Here is a 19,898-nt window from a genome sequence, read left to right as displayed (position 1 = left end):
CATAAAGCCTGTGGAGGATGTTGCAGAAGTTTGCCAAAACTCTCTTCCTCTGTTTTTTCATTAAAGCTAGGGCTTAATTTCTGGAGATTTTGAACTACTTTCTACTACAGGGGTAGGCAATCTATGGCACGGGTGCCAAAGGTGGCATGCACGCTGATTTTCAGTGGCACTCACACTGCCCGGGTCCTTGCCACTGGTCCGGGGGGCTCGGCCTTTTAATTTAATTTTAAATGAAGCTTCTCAAACATTTAAAAAACCTTATTTACTTTACGTACAATAATAGTTTAGATATATATTATAGACTTACAGAAAGAGACCTTCTAAAAATATTAAAATGTATTACTGGCACACAAAACCTTAAATTAGAGTGAATAAATGAAGACTCGGCACACCACTTTTGAAAGGTTGCTGACCCCGTTCTACTAAATACTACGTGTGCTGAGGTCAGCCACTCAATCTGGACAATGATTAAAATCTCTACATAATCCTACATGGAGACAAGGCCCCATATCCACAAAGAAACTTGGCATTGCAGCACCTTACTTTTTAGAAGCTAGAAAATAACTGGAACAACAATGGTATCCATAACGCGCATGGGAAGAAAAGGTGCATAAGAATGCAGTCCATAAAAGCACACCTCAGCTAGCCAAGGAGAGGGGTGTATTCTAAACCCTTCCTCCCTGAGTTAGGCATGTAAGTGTGGGCTGCATTGAGGTATCTAGCTCTACTTGAGATCCACACCCAGAAACTCCTCTCCTGGAGTCAGATGGCTTAGGCACCTAAGATGTTTCTTGTGAGACTGAGTCACTTGTCTTACTCCACACAAAATTGCCAGGGTGAGTAGAGAACTCACTTGGGATGTGGGAGTACTGGCTTCAATCTCCCCCTCTGATGGGGAAGAAAAGGTTGAATGGGGGCCTCCCACCTCTGAGTGTTTTAAAGCAGGGTTTCTCAGCCTGAGGGTCAGGACCCAAAATTGGTTCACCACAATGATTCAAAGGGTCATGTGACAGCTCCTGTGGTTCCTGTCCCCTGGGACTGCCTCGTCTCGCTTCTCTGCTCCAGGCCCTGCAACCTCTGGGGTCCCAGCACCACTCAGGTTTGGCCCAGCTGTCATGATGATGAGCTTGGGTAGGCCCATGAGCCAGGTCACAACTCCACTCACAAATTTGGTCGTCTGAGGGGGCGGAGCCAAACCCAAGTGGTGCTGCAACACTGGAGGTTGCAACACCTGGAGTGGCGAGCCAAGCCCAGCCAGCCCCACAGCACAGGAACTGCAGGAGCCGCTACTCTGGGTTGAGTGCCAGGCAGGACCCAACAACCCCTGGAAGCTGGATACAACCAAAACCACCCCAGGGCCTCCATACCCTACACTATTTCCTGGGTCGTGACAGGGTTCACAATGGAAATTCACAATGGGTCCTGAGCCCAAAAAGGTTGAGAACCACTGACCTAAAGGAAAGTTACTTACCTTTAGTAATTGGAGTTCTCTGAGTCATGGTGTTTGCATGTATTCCACTTCTAGCATGCATGCACCCCAAGCACTGGAGATTGGAATGCTTCAGCCAGCAGTATCCATTGGTGGAATCTGCTCCCCTGCTGACCTTGAGCCACAGCCCCCTTGTGGGTATAAGGGAGGGGGCGGAGCAACCAGCCGACCCTCATTTCCGATGCCACTATCAAGGCTAGGTTATCGGACTCGACAGATGGGAAAAGAGAGTGGGTTGTAGAATACATGTAAATACCACATATCGAAGAACTCCATTTACTAAAGGTAACTTACTTTCCTTTCTTCAAGTGCTTTTTTACATGTCTTTCATTTCTGGTGAGTCACAAGTAGTATGTCATGGTTGGGGGATGGTACTGCGAGCCTAATTAAATCATAGAATATCAGGTTGGAAGGGACCTCAGGAGGTCATCTAGTCCAACTCCCTGCTCAAGGCAGGACCAATCCCCAGACAGATTTTTACCCCAGTTCCCTAAATGGCCCCCTTAAGGATTGAACTCACAACCCTGGTTTTAGCAGGCCTATGCTCAAACCACTGAGCTATCCCAGTGCAACACAGCCCTCCAAAACTTGGCACCTGAATGAGATGCCTGAACTAAAGAGTAATGGCTAATAAAAGTCTGTATACTACTCCAAGTAGCGTGCTCCCCACTCTGCAGGTGTTCCCGGCCAATGACAGCTGGGGGGGGGCAGCGCTTGGGGCAGGGTGCAGAGCCCCCTGCCTGCCCCTAGGCATAGGAGCCGGAGCAAGCACATGCCGCTGCTTCCAGGAACCGCGCAGAGAGCCCCTGACCCTGCTCCCCAGCAAGAACTGAAGGGTCCGATTAAATGTTCTGAGGGGCTGGACGTGGCCCACAGGCCGTAGTCTACTCACCCCTGCCCTAACAGATACTACAGAAGCAACCTGTACTCTGGTAGAATGTGACCTGGGAGTTAAGTGAGAGAGTATTTTGTGAAAAAATTCAGGGTATGGCCAGAGTGAAACTATCCCTGTGAAAATCGTACATGCGGGTTTCACCATAAGAACCTGCAATACACAGACCCTGTATGTAACTAGGAATACCATCTTCACAGAGAAATTGAGTAACAAGCATGAGGCTAATGGCTCAAACGGAGGTCCCATCAGACTGATAAGGACCATATTAATATTCCAAGATGGAGGGAGTTATTTTAGCAGAGGAAAATATCTCAGAAGACCTTTTACAAACTTTTTAACTGAAGGATGAGGAAAAATCTGGATGATCTTGAATTGGTGGATGATGTGCAGAGAGAGCAGTCAAACACATAATGAGCATAGCAACAAACCAAACTTTTTAAGTTTGATAGATACTCAAGGATATGAGGAGTGGATTTCTCTTGTGAGGAAAGATTATGTTGGTAAGCCCAGGATGAAAAACACCTCCATTCTGCACTATATATTGTCCTTGGGGACTGCATTCTGCTCTGAATCAATATGCTCTGTACATCAACAGGACAATTCTTGTCCAGGTCTGTTAGCCAGCCAGTTTCCAAGCCGTGAGGTGTAATGAGACTCTGGATGAAATGTTCTCCCATTGTTTTAGGTAATTAAGTCTGGTAGGAGAAGTGGAGATATTGGAAGTGTCACTAAGATATTTCTGATTTCTGTACTGCTTGGACTGGTGACTGAAGCTTTGTTCTATGTGACCTTCCTTAATACACTGGGGATCAGAGGAATGGGAGGACAAGCATACAACAAGCCCTGAGTCCAGGGGATTAATATGGCATCTCTTTGAGAACCCAGTCTTTATTTTCCCATGAAACAAAATACTTTGCATTTCTTGTTCTGTTGGGTTGCTAACAAATCTATATGGCAAGAAACCCACCGACTGAAAATGAACTGGATCACCAAATCCTTTAAGGACCATTCGTGATTCTGAGAAAAATGTCTGCATAGATGGTCTGCCAGTGTGTTGTTTATGCTTGGAAGGTGAACTACAGTTAGTGTTATGGTGTGCTGGATACACCAGTTCCATGGAATTGTTGCTTTCCTGCACAAGATCATTGGCCTAGGAGTTCTAAATTGGCCACCTCAAAATGTAACTTTATGCAATGTGACACCCAATTAGAGATTCTCTGAGTCCAGACTGCTTGACCCTTGGATCTTGGCAATTGAAATAAATAGCCTAAGGCACTGCCTGGATGGTTTTGCTCTAGATAAGTAAATCACTGAGCTTAGAGAACATGTAGAGTGCGTATGGTAGCCTCATCCTTGGTTAATGAGGCTTTGGGCAAAAGAAAGTGAGTGGACTGATTTAAATTAAAATCAGAGATTACTTTACTTATACTATATAGTGGCTGCGATGGGCTCTCCACACCAATATTGAAGCATTGGTCACTGCTGACTTTGGAAAGTGCTGGGAAGAACAGAACTCCCTTGCAGACCTGATGTGGATCTTTTCACCAGTTGAAGGAGTTCAAAACTTCTTGAGGTATGTGTATCTGCATGTCTGTCTTGAGAACAGCAGGGTGATAGACCATCCTTAAGCACCCCTGAAGACAACAAAGATCCAGTCTGTTGAACAGGTCACTAGAGTACATGAATTATGTGACCTAAAACCAGAGACATATCCTTGCTGTAGTACATGGATTGTTTTGCAGTTGATTGATCAACTTTAATATATTGACAAATCTGGTCTGCAGCAGCTATCTTGAGCCATCATGGAATTGAGGAGAGCCCCAGTATGTGCTATCTTTTTTTGTTGGATTTAAATGATTTTTTTCATATTTCACACTCAGTCCCAGTCTGGAGAACTGATGTATGAGGTACTGGACACTGCTTAGCACCTGCTCTGGAGACTGTCCTCTTATCAACCAATTATCAAGATATGGGTAAACCCAAAACACATTTCTTTCTGAGATGTGCCACTACCACAGCCAGACATTTTGTGAAAGTCCTTGAAGCCATCAACAATCCAAAAGGCAGCACCCTGTACTGGTAATGTGCATTGCCCACTACAGAAGGCAAATATTTTTCTGCTGGATGGATAGAAATATGCATTTTGTAGATTGAGAGTTGCAAACTAGTCTAGAGGATCTAGGGAAGGAAGGGTGGAGAACAGGGTTACTATTTGAAATCTGAACTGGCTAACTGAAATCTGAACTCTCAGGTCCAATACCAGTCCAACCAGCCTCCCAATTTTGTGAGGACTAGAATATATCAGGAACAGATTTCCTTCTCTGATACCGGGGAGGGAACCTCCTGCAAAGCACCAAGAGCCAACAGACACTCAACATTTTGTGTGAAGGAGTCTTATGAAACGGGTCCCTGAAACGGAAGGTGGGAATGTCTTGGAATTAAACAGAATAACCTTTCTGAATTAGTTCCAATACTTATCTGCTGCTGGTGACACTACTCCATCGCTTCCTGGAAATAATACAAATGGTCCCGAAAAGGGGTAAGGTAGGAAAAACAGACCCTCCAAGATTGGTTAACAGTCCTCTGTATACACATCAAACAACTTTTTAAAGCCTGTCTTAGCAGCAGTTGAAGTTGATGTCAATTAAGGTCTTCCATGAATACGTTGTTTCTTCTTTAAAAAATCCATTGTTCTCTGATAAGGATGATTAAAAGTAGTGACAGGCTGTTTCATTTGAGTATGCTTCTTTTTGTATTTTGCAGTACTATTGTAGCTATGTTGTTCCCAGGATATGAGAGACACAAGGTGGGTGAGATATCTTTTATTGGACCAACGTCCAAACCTTCTCTCTTTCATCAACAACAGTTGGTCCAATAAAAGATATCTCACCCACCTTGTCTCTCTTTTTACATTGGAAGTGTAGATGCCTAATGACAGTAATGTAGTACGAGTGCCTTTCAGCGTAGGTAATGACTCAGTTTTAGAACTGAACTAGATGATTCCCTTCAAAGGGAAGGTCTTTCAACATAGTTTGAACCTCCAGAAGACCAGAACCATCACGCACGTTGCATAGTCCTTGTTGCCTCCAATCAGTTTATTGTAGTTTCAGCAGCATAAAGGACTTATAGGAAGGTTTTAGCTATTAACTCACCATTCGTAGATGAACTTTTGTCAGACTTTACAGGAATTTAAATATTTATCAAGATACTCAGTTACTTTGTCCAACATAAGGTAATCACAGCAAACTATCAGGCCCTTTCATCAAGTTATGCAGAGTTGAAGGCTAGCTGACTTCTTTTCTAAAAAGTCAAATCTTTTTTGGCTCCTTCTCCTCTGGAGTAGTACTAAAGGACTAATGTTTCAACTTCTCTTGTGTGCTGCTGTCACTACTGAGGACCCTGGAGAAGTCTGTGTGTAGAAATATTAGAAGCCTGTTGAAAGGACTTGATATCTGTTTTCACCTCTTAGCAGTGGGTGGTCTAGATGCTGGAGTCTACCATAAAAGTGGGGTTGGCTCTAACAAGCCTTCGTTTATAGGTAGGGCAAGCCTCTCTGGTAGAAATGGATGCAAAATGTCCAGTAACTTATGTCCTTTTTCTTGAGCAGTCTGAACAGGGATTTCCAAAGCTTCTGCCATTCAGTGGACCAAGTCTCGAAATGACTTATCTAATGACGATAACTGAGGAGGAGCCATAGCCTCAATCTGTGAAGAAGAGGATGGAATATACTCTGAAATAGTTTCAGAAACTTGCCATTGAAGTATATGTTCACCCAGAGATAGATGTGGAGAAGAGTCTGGTTCAACAATATGTATACATTGCTGTGAATACTTTTGCATAATAGGTGCATCCTGGGCTGAAGATGATCTAACCCTGGAAACCAAAGCTGAGGAATGTTTTGATTTAGGATGTGGTCATAGGGCCCTGGAGGCCAAGCAGTTTGTCTATATGTATAAAATTAATGAGACCAGGCCCAGTGGTACCAATTAGGGGCTTTTGAACTAACACGCCTATATTTACCCCCTATGTCTGACTTGACTTCCAAATATATACAGGTTATAAAAAATATCCCCAAAGGGTAAGCAGGTGAAACATTCCAATCATCAGAAGAGGATGAAAAATGATACTCGTCCTCCTCTTCGGGGCGGGAGGGGGAGAAGGGAAGGGAAGAGGAGACGGCTTGTGAGCGGGTATGAGAATTACCCACTGAAAGGGGCTTACCACACTAGCCCTAAGGTAACTTATGAAGCATCCCTTGATTGGCAAATAAGTGATGTTTTGCATATCTTGCTGAGGGTGGCCAATGCATCATGGTTATTTTAATTTAAAAACTGGTTCTGTTACCTTCCCCCGCCCCAACAACAAAGATACTTAGTGTCTAATCACTGGTATTTACAGGTCAAGCAAATGGGGATAGTATTACCTCTTAATAGAAAAAAAGCCTAAGTAAACTTGTATTGGCGAAAGTGATATTCCTTTAGTTACAACTGGTGCAGACCACCTAGTGCAGATAGGCTGCACTGGCACAAAGTGTACCCTTATCCTAGAGGACGCCTGGACTTTGAGTCTCTGATGGCGAATGGGATATGTGGTAGATACCCTGCACTATTCTCTGAGGAAAAATAAAATTAGGCTTGGACAGCAGAGAGAAGGGGTCATATCTTCAAGCCATATGCTCTCTGGTGCATTCCATTTCACTGCAGAGGCCACTGATCCATACACAAGATGAAAATAATCTGCAGTGACACGTTTAACCATTTAAAGTGCAACTCAAATTTACATTCTGACAATCCACTGAAATTAACAGATCAGTTCCTACCCTCTCAAACCTATTGTTTCAGGGTGTGTACACCTTCAGGCAGACAGCACCGCATTTACACTGTGTTCCCATATTTTAAGGGTATATGCACATACATGAATGCTAAAAAACAAGTTTTGCTTTAACTAGCTCACCTGTTCACATGCTATGGGTGAAGCCAGAGTAGACCTACACCTTATCCAGTGCAGATTCTGTCCACTTCCACCAATAATCTCGTTGCCCCGACACCATCTCCCAATTAGTCCCCACCCACCTCTGTCTACAATGCAGATTCCTCAGTGCAGAAGACAACCCTACTGTATTTTCACTATATAAAACTGAAAACAAGTGCACACACTTCTGTGTATATTTATATGCATAGCAGAAGAGGCCATTTTCTTGCTTTAAATTTACTAGATTTGCAGGGACATTAATTTCTCACTTATATCAACATTATGAATAGCTAAAGCACACAAAGGGTTTTAAGCATTAAGTCTTGAAACAAGCACAAATCCGGGGTGGGCGGGGAGAGGAGAGAGCAACCTAGCATTCAATGTGAATTTCAGGTTAGCAAACTTTATAGTAATACCAATTCTAGAAAAAACACATTAAGTTGTGCAATAGGAGTTCTTTGTTGCTATCACTGAGATTTAATCTGATTTGAGAAACAGTTGATTTATGTAAAACAGATTTTCATACAATAAAGCATGTGCTCACAATATTCTCTAATTTTATAGACTTTTTTTTGCAAATTAAGCATTAGGAAAATATTCCTTAATGAAGAATACTGAAATTAAAGTACAGTAATAACAGGCATTCTTGACGAGAACAGTAGGTATTCCTCATAATGTTGTATTATTAAACAAATATTCCTAATTTTTTTTCAGTGCTTATAACCTTAAGAGTTCTAACCATGAGTACAAACGTATGTTTAACACTGATGTTGCTACGAGAGTACTCATAGCTAATAATGACAGAATTTTTCAAATGCTGAAAACATAATTGGTGAGGAAGACTCAGCCATTTCTCAAACAGTTTCAGTTTTTGTATGAATAGTGAAGTGCATTAGATAAATTTGTTATCACAGAAGAGTCAGTCTAAAGCAAAGGCACTGACACTAAAACAAACCAGACCCATAGCAGGAGTCTGATGTAGACATGTTTATTGAATTCCTATATCAGAAAGGTGAAATCCATTGTGGAGAATGGTAATGGTGGGTATGAGTACACACCAACTTCTACATACAAAATGATTACCATACATTAGTTTACTCCCCTGTAAGTAGTCCCAGTGAAGTTAATGATACTACATATGACTGTCTGCAGAATGCGGCTCACAGTATTTCTGTTAGGTGAAGCAGCCTACATGTCATAGAAGTGGTCTGTTTTAGAGTCATTAGCTCTTTTCATTTTGTTTCAAACATGTTATATAATACAGATAGATACAAGGAGCTTAGCTCTGCATCTACTAACCTCTGTGTAATATGTCTTACAAATTTTGTAACTGTCTAAGGTGGAATGTTTCTAATATGCCAATCTCTTTTTAAAAATGAAGATGCAGCCTCTTAATTTTAACAAGGTACCACAAACTGATCTAAATCATGTTTCAGAATGTTTTTTTTTTAAGCACTCTGTTGCCCAATGGATCTGGTTTTCTTCTGTTACAATTATAGTTAGCCCTGTATTGCTCTAGGTATCAAACAGAACTGTTAACTAAGTTTGAACCACAGGGAAAATTCTGCCCCTCAGCTGCACAGATGTAACTGAAAGCCGAATTCACCTACCTAACCAGTTTTATACTGATGATACATGAGAAGAAAACAACCCAGCTTGTCTTTAGGATATTAAGTAGAGTTTGAAGGGCTAAAATTAGAAAAGACATCACTTCCCTTGTCAAGTGAGCAAATTGTTCTGGCAGTCACTGAGTCAAACAAGGAATCCCCAGATATCATTTTTCAGAATGGACCTGAACTTGAAAACCACATGCCAAAAATAAATGATAAAAGTAAACTATGGTCATGAACAACCTTGCAAGTTTTTCTATAGCATGTATAAACAAGAGAACATCCATGTTTTTGAATATAAGCTGAGGAATGAAGAACTGCTTCTTGTTATTTTAATAAAAATACAGTGCTTACTTACACTTCTAAACATTGAAACAAAAGTATACATACATGGAACAAATCTTTTTTTCTAGGTAATTGTGTAAAGGCTTTCAAAAATAGTTTGTCACTTTACATCATTATTGAAACATGTATCCTTTTCAAAGGAATAAATGTCACAAAACAAATACACATTAGAAGAACACAATTAAATGACCAGGGCAATGAACAATCTATAGTCATCTACTATGAAGGAACATGAGCCTTGGGTTCAAATCTCCAGCAAGTATTCCCCTTTTCCACAAAAAGCATATTTATATATTAACGGCATATACAATATGGAAAATCTAAAAGCATATTTTTTGTTCTTAATATGCACCCTCTTTAAAGGACTCTGCTAACTCTTGATTGGCAGCATCATATTCAGCAATGAAATGTTTAAGTTCTTCAATGCATCGCTCACCTATCTCATGCAAATTTTGTCTCAAGGCAAACTGAATGGACTTTTCTAATGAAGGATCTTTATCAATCAGCATCTTCACTACCATGCCAAAGGTTTCACAGTCTTGTCTGTAAACCTAGAAGTAATATATTTGAGAAACTGATTAAATGCAAGGATATTTACATAAGCAGCATCATTTCCCCCACCCCAAATAAAATTAAAGTAACATTACACCACCAAAAACAAGTGATGAACAATGAATGATAGATGCAACATAAATTTTATTTGTTAAGCCTGTTATAAATGTTTACTCCCCTGCAGGCCTGCTGTAATGTAACAAGGGCAAAGGTAGCTAGTTCAGTACTACTTTGACACAAAACATAATTCTTAATGAAGGAAATTTCTGAAAAATAGAACTTGGGGAGGAAAAGAATTTCTCTTGTAATGCACCACCTGGAATAAAATATCTGAGTAAAGAGAGATGAGCAAACACTAAATGCATTTAACACTTTTGCTTGTAATAAAATCTGGGTTTTACCTCGTCATCTGTGCCCATCTCATTAATTTTTATTTAAAGGTAATGATTAGTTAGTTATGTTTCATTTTCAAAGTGTTATCAGAAAATCACTAAATATTTCAGAAAATATATTTTTATTACGTTTCTTGGCGATTTCAAATCACCCATAATGGCAAAGCCAGATCAATTTCCTGTACAGAGCTTCAGAGCAGCTCTATAGGTTTGATGCTATTGGAAGCTCTACCCAAGTACAATGTAACTTCATAAGGGAGAGCTCAGTTTAGAATTGACATCAGCCAGAGGTTGCACCTCAGAGGATGCAAAGTAACTGAACCCAAGTGGGAGTGGGGGAAGGGTAAGAAAGAAGAAAACGCTACATTAACTGCTGAAAAGAGCTTGAAGTGGAAATATGCAGGGCTTCTACATGCAGGAAAAGGGAAACTGTCTGACCACCTGGTATAACTTCTTTGATATTTTAACCTCTTTTCTGTTCCCATTCTTTTCACTTGTACTTGCAGCCCCATCTGCTGATTTTTTAATTTACATCTGAAATTTAAATGCCCCGATTATGTATTATTTGCACTGTACCTTAGTACCTAGGAGCCCTAGTCATGGACTAGGGCCCCACTGTGCCAAGCACTTTACAAATATGAAAGAAAAAGATGATCCCTGCACCAAAGAGCTTACAGTCTAAGAGCTAAGAACAGGCACTACTGTAAGTTTAAATAAATAATTAAAGGATATTGTTATGAGCGGAGTGAAACCTTGTTATGGGTTGAGTTAAAACCCCATTGAGATTGACAGGTGTGAACTGACTCTTCAATTAAAATAACTGAAAGCATAAGACCCCACCTCGGTCTGTTTGTGCAGAATCATAGAATATTATGGTTGGAAGAGACCTCAGGAGGTCATCCAGTCCAATCCCCTGCTCAAAGCAGGACCAACACCAATTAAAATTATCCCAGCCAAGGCTTTATCAAGCCTGACCTTAAAAACCTCTAAGGATGGAGATTCCACCACCTCCTTAGGTAACCCTTTCCAGTGCTTCATCACTCTCCTAGTGAAATAGTGTTTCCTAATATCCAGCCTAGACCTCCTCCACTGCAACTTGAGATCATTGCTTGTCTTGCACAAGGAAGAAGAAATGTTAAAAGATACAAACCAGGGTGTAACTTTGGGATATTAAGAGAAATTGCTAAAAAAGATGTGTTCCTGTCTAGGAACTTTTCAATGAGCATTGTTCTGGGTAGGGATGTATGTGAGGGAAGAGAGAAACAAAAACAGAGAGAAAAGAAGAAGCAAGAAAGCCAAACAGGAGCCTGTAAGCAGAGTGTGATCCTGATAAACGCTCGACAGAGCACTTTTGGGTCTAGTGTTGGCTCAAGAGTCTTGGAGGCTGTACACTATGAAACTACTTCTTTTGTTCCTTGTGTCTTCTGTGTTCAGAGACACAGGACTTTGTAGATTCCTTGTAAAGAAACAAGTGTGCATCAAAGAAAATACCAGACTCCATCAGTTTCTACTTCTAGCTAGATCAGGGGTGGCCAACCTGAGCATGAGAAGGAGCCAGAATTTACCAATATACATTGCCAAAGAGCCACAGTAATACATCAGCAGCCTCCCATCAGCCCTCCCCCATTTCCAGTGCCTCCCACCCACTGGCATCCCTGCTGATCAGCACCTCCCCTTCCCTCCCAATCAGCTCTTTCGTGGCGTGCAGGAGGCTCAGGGGGAAATGAGGGCATGGCAGGCTCAGGGGAGGGCATGGGAAGGGGTGGAGTGGGGGCAGGGACTGTGGCAAAGCCAGGGGTTGAGTAGTGAGCACCCTCATGCACATTGGAAAGTTGGCACCTGAAGCTCCAGCTCTGGAGTCGGTGCTTATACAAGGAGCCGCATATTAAATTCTGAAGAGCCGCAAGTGGCTCCAGAGCCACAGGTTGGCCACCTCTGAACTAGATCATCCTCAGGGTTGTGAACTTTGCCTAGATACTCAGGTTGAAAAGGGGCAACGATATTCATCTCATGCACCCTACCCAAACGGGAATGTGGCAGAGGTTCTTCCTCCATCAAATGGTTAATACCGGTCATTTTCACACACCACTGGCCAATTTCCTTTTATAAAATGTACTGGACTTTTATGTGATGACGGCCTACTTTTATTTCTCTGCACATTCTTTAGAAGAAAAACAGAACAAACACAAGCAATCAGAAGTTGTGATCTTTGTCCAAGGATGATCTTTTAAGACATGAAACTACACCCGTGGTAAGATTTAGTTCTTACTGAGACATATATACACATTCTTCCTAAATCTGTCTATAAATTGTAGACACAATTAACAAAGTAAAATAATCCTATACTGGGAAGAGCCCATTTTTATTGACACCTGGACTACACTTAAAAGTTAGGCTGACATGGTTACAGTGATCCTGGATGTGAAAAATTCACACCAGTGATCACCACAGTTAAGTCGACCTAACCCCTGGTGTAGATGTGGTGAGGCAATGAAAGAATTCTTATGTTAACATAGCTACTACAACTCAAGGAGGTCAATTATCTACAGTGATGGGAAAAAAAACCCTTTCTGTAGTTGCAGAAAGCGTCTACACTAGGACACTACAGCAGCACTGTAGCTCTGCCGCTTTAGTGCCCATAGTGTAGACATGACCTAGGACTATCAAAATGCAGCAAGGAGGACAAAGCCATACCAGCCGTGTGGGAGGTGGGAAAGAAGATCTTTGGGCATTTTGCAAGCACAGATGAAGTTCAGAAGTAATGTCAGTGATTATGGTACTTCATGTAAAGCCAGACAACACAATACATATTTTTGATGGTACATTTTAGAATAGGCAAAAATGAGATCACCATTTTCAAACAGTATTTAGGACAACTCTTCCTGCAAGTAATGATTCTTTACTTTTATTTTCTCAAAAGATTAAAACAGACCTAAACAAAACAAACAATGTAGCCCACAACCATTTCAGGGCAAAATCTCTTTAAAAAAATAATAATCAGGAAAACAGTGCGCACATGGTATTTTCTCAGATAAGGTAGGAGTATTTTTTTAGCATACTGCTTTGGGTACTTAAGATGTTCATTGCTTTACAACAGCAGAAGAGTTTAGGACTTTCATAGTCAGAGGATTTTCACAGCCCTAGGATTCTGGGTCTGGCTAAGAGAACTTCAAAGCAAAGCTAACTTTGGCGATTATTTCCTGACAGATTCTTTTCCAAGAAAAGAACCGTTCAGAAAAATAACCCTGTATCTGATTAACCATATGATAGACAGATGGTATTTGGTTTTCAATAACTCCTGCTTTTCAAGTGCTTTCAGTCTGCTTTTACCTCCTTTATAGGAAAATTTTTTCCCCCAGTCATTAGGTACTGGGGGAAAATAGCTTAACACAATTTTTCTTATCACACTTTTATTTGTTCTGTTTTATCACGTTTGAAGTACTCAGACTGGAGATGTGTGAATGAACAGGTAAAATAACCTGGTAATTGATACTCTTCACAAAGCCTTTTATAATATTGTAGATGTGGTTATGTCAGCCAAAGAACTGATGTTAACCACACTAGTAAAGAATACAGAGACATGTTCTTCTGAAAGGCCTTTTGTACTGTACAGCACCAAAAAGAAATATGTGAAACAAAGTAGGTCCTATCTACATGTAATTGGTCTTCCAGAGAACTTCACATTACTGACTTGCATTTCATTCTAAACCTTATTTTTCCACACACCATGCCGAACCAATAAAAAAAAGCCACTTTTGGGCAGATTTTGTCATGCTAAGAGTCAACTGAAGCATATTTTCTTTACAAGGCTTCAAGGAAAAAAAAATTAAAATGAAAAAATCAGGAGAACCATTTTTATCACCACCAAGCTTGGAATCTCAGATGTTGCTTCACTGACACTATAATCAGTAGGCTAAATAGGCTCATAGCAGAGATGCATGCTTTTTGGGATACTTACTGTGGCAAACTATTTCAAAAGCCACAAACTGTATTAGAACAAACACCAGGTTACTCTACAAACAGAAAACAGTGATGTGAGGAGGGGGTGCAGCCTGGTGCCAACAGGCTGTAAGAACAGAGAAGAACAGTTAAAGCAACTTAAACACAACATTTTGCTCTAACAAACGGATGAAAAAAAGAACCCAATCTATTCCGCTTTACAAAGGTATGCAGAGACCAGACACAGATGAGTTATGGAGCTCTGCACAGCAACCGACTGCAGTGGTGCCGGCCTGTGCCTCTGAAATTCTTGCAGAAGGACTCAGAGCTCTTTAAAAGACAAGATGCTGGCCCTGAATACAAAGACTGACACTTCAAAAATTCATCTCAGCAGAGAAGAAAGTCAATTTCTGGGAAATGAGCAGAGAATAGGCCACGTGGAGTCTGAACAAAGGAACTGCAGAAGAGATTCCAAACATGGAAAATCACTTATGAAAAACCATTCTTTGCTGGAGGGAAAATTGGAAGCACTTGAGACCCAACTCGGAGTTAGAAATATCTATATCCTTGGAATTCTGGTTTATACTCATTCTGAGCCGAGGCCACTGAAAAGCTCATCCCTAAACATCTGGAAGTGGACATTAAAAATGATTCCTTGTGTGGGGAAAGAAGTTATAGTATCCCTATATTCAAAAATAAGAAAGAGAATCATAGCAGCAGCATTAATATATTGTTTGATATATGTCAGGGGATCCTGAAAACAGCTAACGCCACAGGGTGATCATTTACCCAGGCCATAACATATTATTCTTCTCTGACCTGACTATATCACAGGCATAATGGAAAGAATTTGTAGCGTTTTAACAAACATATGAAGGAGGAGTGGAAACAGCTGTACAATTCCTAAGAAAATTCTGGGTTATCTAGGAAAAAAAAAAGTCTTCTCTTCTGGGACATGACCTGAGTTCAAGTCCTGTTTGAAAAGATCCTTAAAGACAACACAATCCTCACCCTATGAGTTTTCATAGAACTACTAATATGTTTCATTGGTAATTATTCTTCTCCTTTAGACATTTTAGCTCCTTTTCTTATCTTACAGTAAGATAAGAGGCCCCAACTGTGATTTCCGCCCATCGTCCCCCCCAACACACACTGTGGTAGGTACTGTTCAAACACTTCAGCCATGTCTAGACTAAGGTTTAAAGATATAATGTTGGAAGTTGTTAGCTAACACCTTCAGAGCTTGTCTATACACAAAAAATATACTGTTTAATCATACACGTATATTTAAAGTGTATCCACTTTAATCCAGTAGTTTGGATGCAGTTATATCAGCATAAAGGTGTTTTATACAAGTATAGCTATTCCCATACAGGAATGGGAATAACCTAAACCAGTATAAGGCACCTTTATAACTGAGTTCACACTGGTTGTATTGATGTAACTATTTTGATAAAAAGTTCACAATTCCAACCAATAGTTATAACTGTATAAACTCTCTGTGTAGACCAGGTCTTAGTGTAGGCAAGACACGCTGCCTTTTAACACATTTAGGTGGCTAAGCTAAAGCCAAGCACAGAGCCTAGGCTTGACCAGCTGAGTATGTGTTAAAGTATACACTGCCTTCTCCATACTAGACTTCTCAAACATGCTACTTAGAATGTGTTAACTAACATGATTTAACATCATACCTTTAAATAGTGTGTGATCATGCAACTAATGTATCATAATGCATACACACAAGGCGGCCAAATGAAGATTGCGCAGGCAAACGTTATTCAGACATTTACCAACTTTTGAGAAATTGACTTTGTAATTGTAATATTCTTTTACTGAAATGTTTTGGGATGTAAGGTAATACATATTGTGCCTACTCTGGCCAATGTGTAGAAGGTGACTGGGGTATACAGGCAAGTCAAGGTTAGCATCAGAACAAGAAAAAGTTATTCTGAAAATTTAAAAGGGAAGTAAGGAGAACACAAGGTTCTTGTTCAGCCTTTTATGAAATGATAAGAAAGTAACAGAAGTGTCTATAAGCTTAAAAGAGAAGGGGAATGGGCAAAGCCACTGATAACTAGAGAGAGGGACTTGGCCAGAGGGTGGATACAACTCAGTGGGTATTGAAGAGCTGATAGCAGATGGAGCTGTGAACTATTAGGTGAGTTCAGTTTGCTAGAATCCAGTAACTTCTGGAAGGTGGCCAGGGCATCTGATGTGATTCTATATTAAATGTCCCAAAACTTCATTAACACAGAGTTAAGGTTGCCCAGTGGTGCCTTATGCCCTTCCAGAATGTGGAGAGTAGCTAAAGTTAAATCTCTGAAAACCAGGAAACACAAAGTTAAGGTATACACTACCCCAGCATTGCGATCTTAACTCAGCCCACTGGAGCTGACAATAGCCATTTGGAATGGTTCTGTAAGGAGAGTGCCATAATGAGTAAACATGAGGAAGAATGTGCCATTGTTTGCACTGTGGTACACAGATTTGAATTCCAGCATTTATCTGAATCTGCTCCAGCTGCGTTCACTATGTTACGTGTAGCTGTGTTGAAGGTGGAACAATTAGTTGGAGCAGCTTGGTAGAGCTGTTACTGGGATATGGCAAAACGTGCACATATATTTTCAAGGATCAAATATGCCTCATTTCAGTGCTCAACTCTGTAGGTTGGGTCAGTAGTAGTGCACAGAGATCATCTTGTCACGTGGATTTTCAGCTTATGGTCACATGCATGACAACGGTCCCTGGAGCTTGGAGTGAGGGCTTGTCTCCATGTATAGTTTTGCAGTGCTTTAGTGAAGATGCTCCTATGCCGATGAGAGAGCTTCTCCAGTCAGCGTGGTTAATCTACCTCCCAGAGAGGCGGTAATTATGTCGACAGGAGAAGCTCTCCCGTTGACGTAGCGGTCTACACAAAGGGTTAGGCAGGTATAACTGTGTCACTCGGGGTATGGATTTTCACACCCCAAAGCGACATAGTTATACAGATATAGGTCTGCAATGTAGACCTGGCCTCAGTGAAAGCAATGTCTCAGAAGGACTCCCCAGGGCAAGGGTGAAAAGGAGGTAACATTTAGCAAATCTGAGGTGGTCTGTGTAGACTGAGCCTTGGTCTACACTGAAAATTTAGAATGATCTAGCTACACTGCTCAGGCGTATGAAAAAATTCACATAGTTGAGCACCGTAGTTAAGCTAATGTAACCCATGGTATAGATGCAGCTAGCCACCGTTGCTTGGGGACGTGGAGTTCCCACATTCATGGAAAAAAACCCTTCCCCATTGCTGTAGTTGCAAAGCTATAGCCATGCTGCTGTAGGGTCCATAATGTAAACATGCCCTCAATGTTTAAAAGCTTGCCTCTCTCACAAACAGAAGTTGGTCCAATATAAGCTACCACCACCTGGTTTCTCTAATATCCTGAGATCAACACAGCTACAACTACACTGCATACAGTATGTGTAATTATCATGCTAAGGCATCATTTCAAGAAGGCAGAGATAAGGTTGTTATGCAGGGGTGGCGTTTACCTTAATTTTGTATTTCCCAGTTTTCAGAGGTTCAAAATTAGCCACTCTCCACATTCTGGAAGAGCATGGGGCACCACTGGGCAACCTTAATTCAGACTTAAAGTGTTTGGGCATTTAATTTTCTTGGCTTTACAAAAAATAATTTCTCATCACCCCAATGTACCACAGCCCAGCTCTCCCTCTCCACTGCCTTTGGCTCCTTGGCAATAATTCCTCTAGCCACAGAATGAACTGGCTGCATGTTGGTACCTTCACTACCTCTGCATCTCCTGTCTCTGTTTGTCCACCACAGCCTGGTTCTACCTCCTCAATCCTCCTCCCGACAGAGAGACAAGTACTGGCAGGAGACCTGCAGGCTAAGGAGCTGAGGAAAGCATGAGGAACAGTGTGGGGACCAGCCTGGCCTCAGTGAGCATAATTTTTGAAGAGAGTGACAGATGTGGGGAAAAAGGGGAGTATGATAAGGTTGATGCAGTGGTTAGGACATGGGACTTGGGAGACCTGGGTTCAATTCCCTGCTCCACCACAATGTACCTGTTTGACCTTGGGCAAATTCCTTAGTCACTGTGTTCCCCACTATAAAAAGTGGATAGTGTTTCCCTGTCTCACAGGGGTGTTGTGAGGCTAAACATTATCCAGTACTACAATGATGGGTGGCAGATAAATGCCTATCATTCACTGACTGATGGATGGGGGTTTTTTAGAAGACAGAACTGAAGTTCCCCAACATCCCCCCAGTATAGCACTGACCTCCTCCTTTCCACTCTGTTCTTCCCTGCACAGTTCCAACAGAAGCCTGCATTGCTCCAAACCTCTGATAGTCTCCCCAATCACTCAACCCCTGCCCCCTACTGCTCCAATTCCTCCAACATGCCAATTGCTCGAAGCACCCCGTGCCTCACTGGTTCCAGTCCTCCACTTTCTACCAGTTCCACCCTCCTCCTTACCACTTCATGACCCTAGGAAGTTTGGAGGGCCATGGGGAGATGGAAAGGTGGAAGAGCTATGAGGAGTGCAAGCTGCAGGCAGGAAGCGCCAGGAAAGTGGAGATGCAGAGTCCCTACCCTAGTGGGTGGTGAAGGGATTCCACAAATTCATCTGCAGTATGGGAGGCTCAGAGAGGTGTGAAGTCTCAGCTAAATGACAACATGGAGATGAATGCAGCCTGAAACAATAGCTCTAAAATATGTGAACTGCTCCATTATCTCCATGGGTGCTTTCATTCCCTCTTCCCAGGGTCAGTCTTTGTGAGCCTGTGCCATGCACCAAGCATGTCTGCTCTCAGCTGTCCATCCACAGGGGAACCCAGCTCAAAAGTCAAGGACGGGGTAGGGGCTTTCAACTCCCCCTTCCCCCCCGGGTCAAGGACCTTCCAACTCTCCCCAATCCTGGCTCACATGGAAGTTGCAAGATACCCAGAATTCATTCCCACAAATGTGCATACAGTCTGTATCTAGTGTTGTTGTAACCATGTCGGTCCCAGGATATGAGAGAGACAAGGAAGGTATGGTAATATTTTTTATTGGACCACTTTCTGTTGGTGAGAGAGACAAGCTTTCGAGCTACACAGAGCTCTTCTTCAGGTCTGGGAAAAGTATTAAGAGTGTCACAGCTAAATACAAAATTGAACAGATAGTTTAGCATAAGTGCTTAGCACATACTAACTTGAATGGTCCCTTTATGTGCTAACTCCTTATGCTAAACTTTCTGTTGGACACTGTATTTAGTTATGACACTCTTAGTACCCTTCCCAGGTCTGAAGAAAAGCTCTGTGTAGCTTGAAAGCTTGTCTCACCAACAAGGTCCAATAAAAGATATTACCTGACCCACCTTGTCACATACAGTATGTGTAATTTTATTACCTTTCAGAAAATAGTCAGAGCCCCTTCTAAAGTACCTGTACCAGTCAGGGCACATTTACCAAAAGTATAAAAGTATCGATGAATGAGTTGATTTTATAAAATATTGGATTTGTTTTTAAAAGAGTGGTATTTCCCAAAGGGGAACCCCTTCCACAAATGGTCCCAAATTTGGACCACTAGCACTACCTAGCATCCCTCTCCCCTCCGAAGCCCAGCAAATCTCAAGACTATCTGAGCATACAGATTTCAGACCACTTAGAGTATGGCTATGCTGCAATTTAAGCTTAGTTGTAGTGTGGGTAGGCATACCCATGC

General features: G+C 41.6%; 1 protein-coding gene across 7 annotated transcripts in view; it reads right to left on the bottom strand.

Annotated features, from left to right (window-relative positions):
• Positions 1–19,898, bottom strand: part of PPHLN1 (periphilin 1) — a 156,554-nt gene that overhangs the window by 19,861 nt on the left and 116,795 nt on the right. For 5 of the 7 annotated variants that reach the window (XM_045031981.1, XM_045031987.1, XM_045031996.1 and 2 more), the window contains one exon: positions 7,810–9,861. In XM_045031981.1, the coding sequence (XP_044887916.1) occupies positions 9,652–9,861 (210 nt within the window). In that variant the 3' untranslated portion in view covers positions 7,810–9,651. Of the gene's footprint in view, positions 1–5,813; positions 6,089–7,809; positions 9,862–19,898 lie in introns of those variants that run through there. The other 2 variants (XM_045032016.1, XM_045032006.1) reach the window with 2 other exon arrangements.

Source organism: Mauremys mutica, chromosome 1 (assembly GCF_020497125.1).
Source record: "Mauremys mutica isolate MM-2020 ecotype Southern chromosome 1, ASM2049712v1, whole genome shotgun sequence".
Classification (NCBI taxonomy): Eukaryota; Metazoa; Chordata; order Testudines; family Geoemydidae; genus Mauremys; species Mauremys mutica.
The sequence above is the reverse complement of the archived record's forward strand: the minus strand, read 5'-3'. Positions and strand labels throughout refer to the sequence as shown.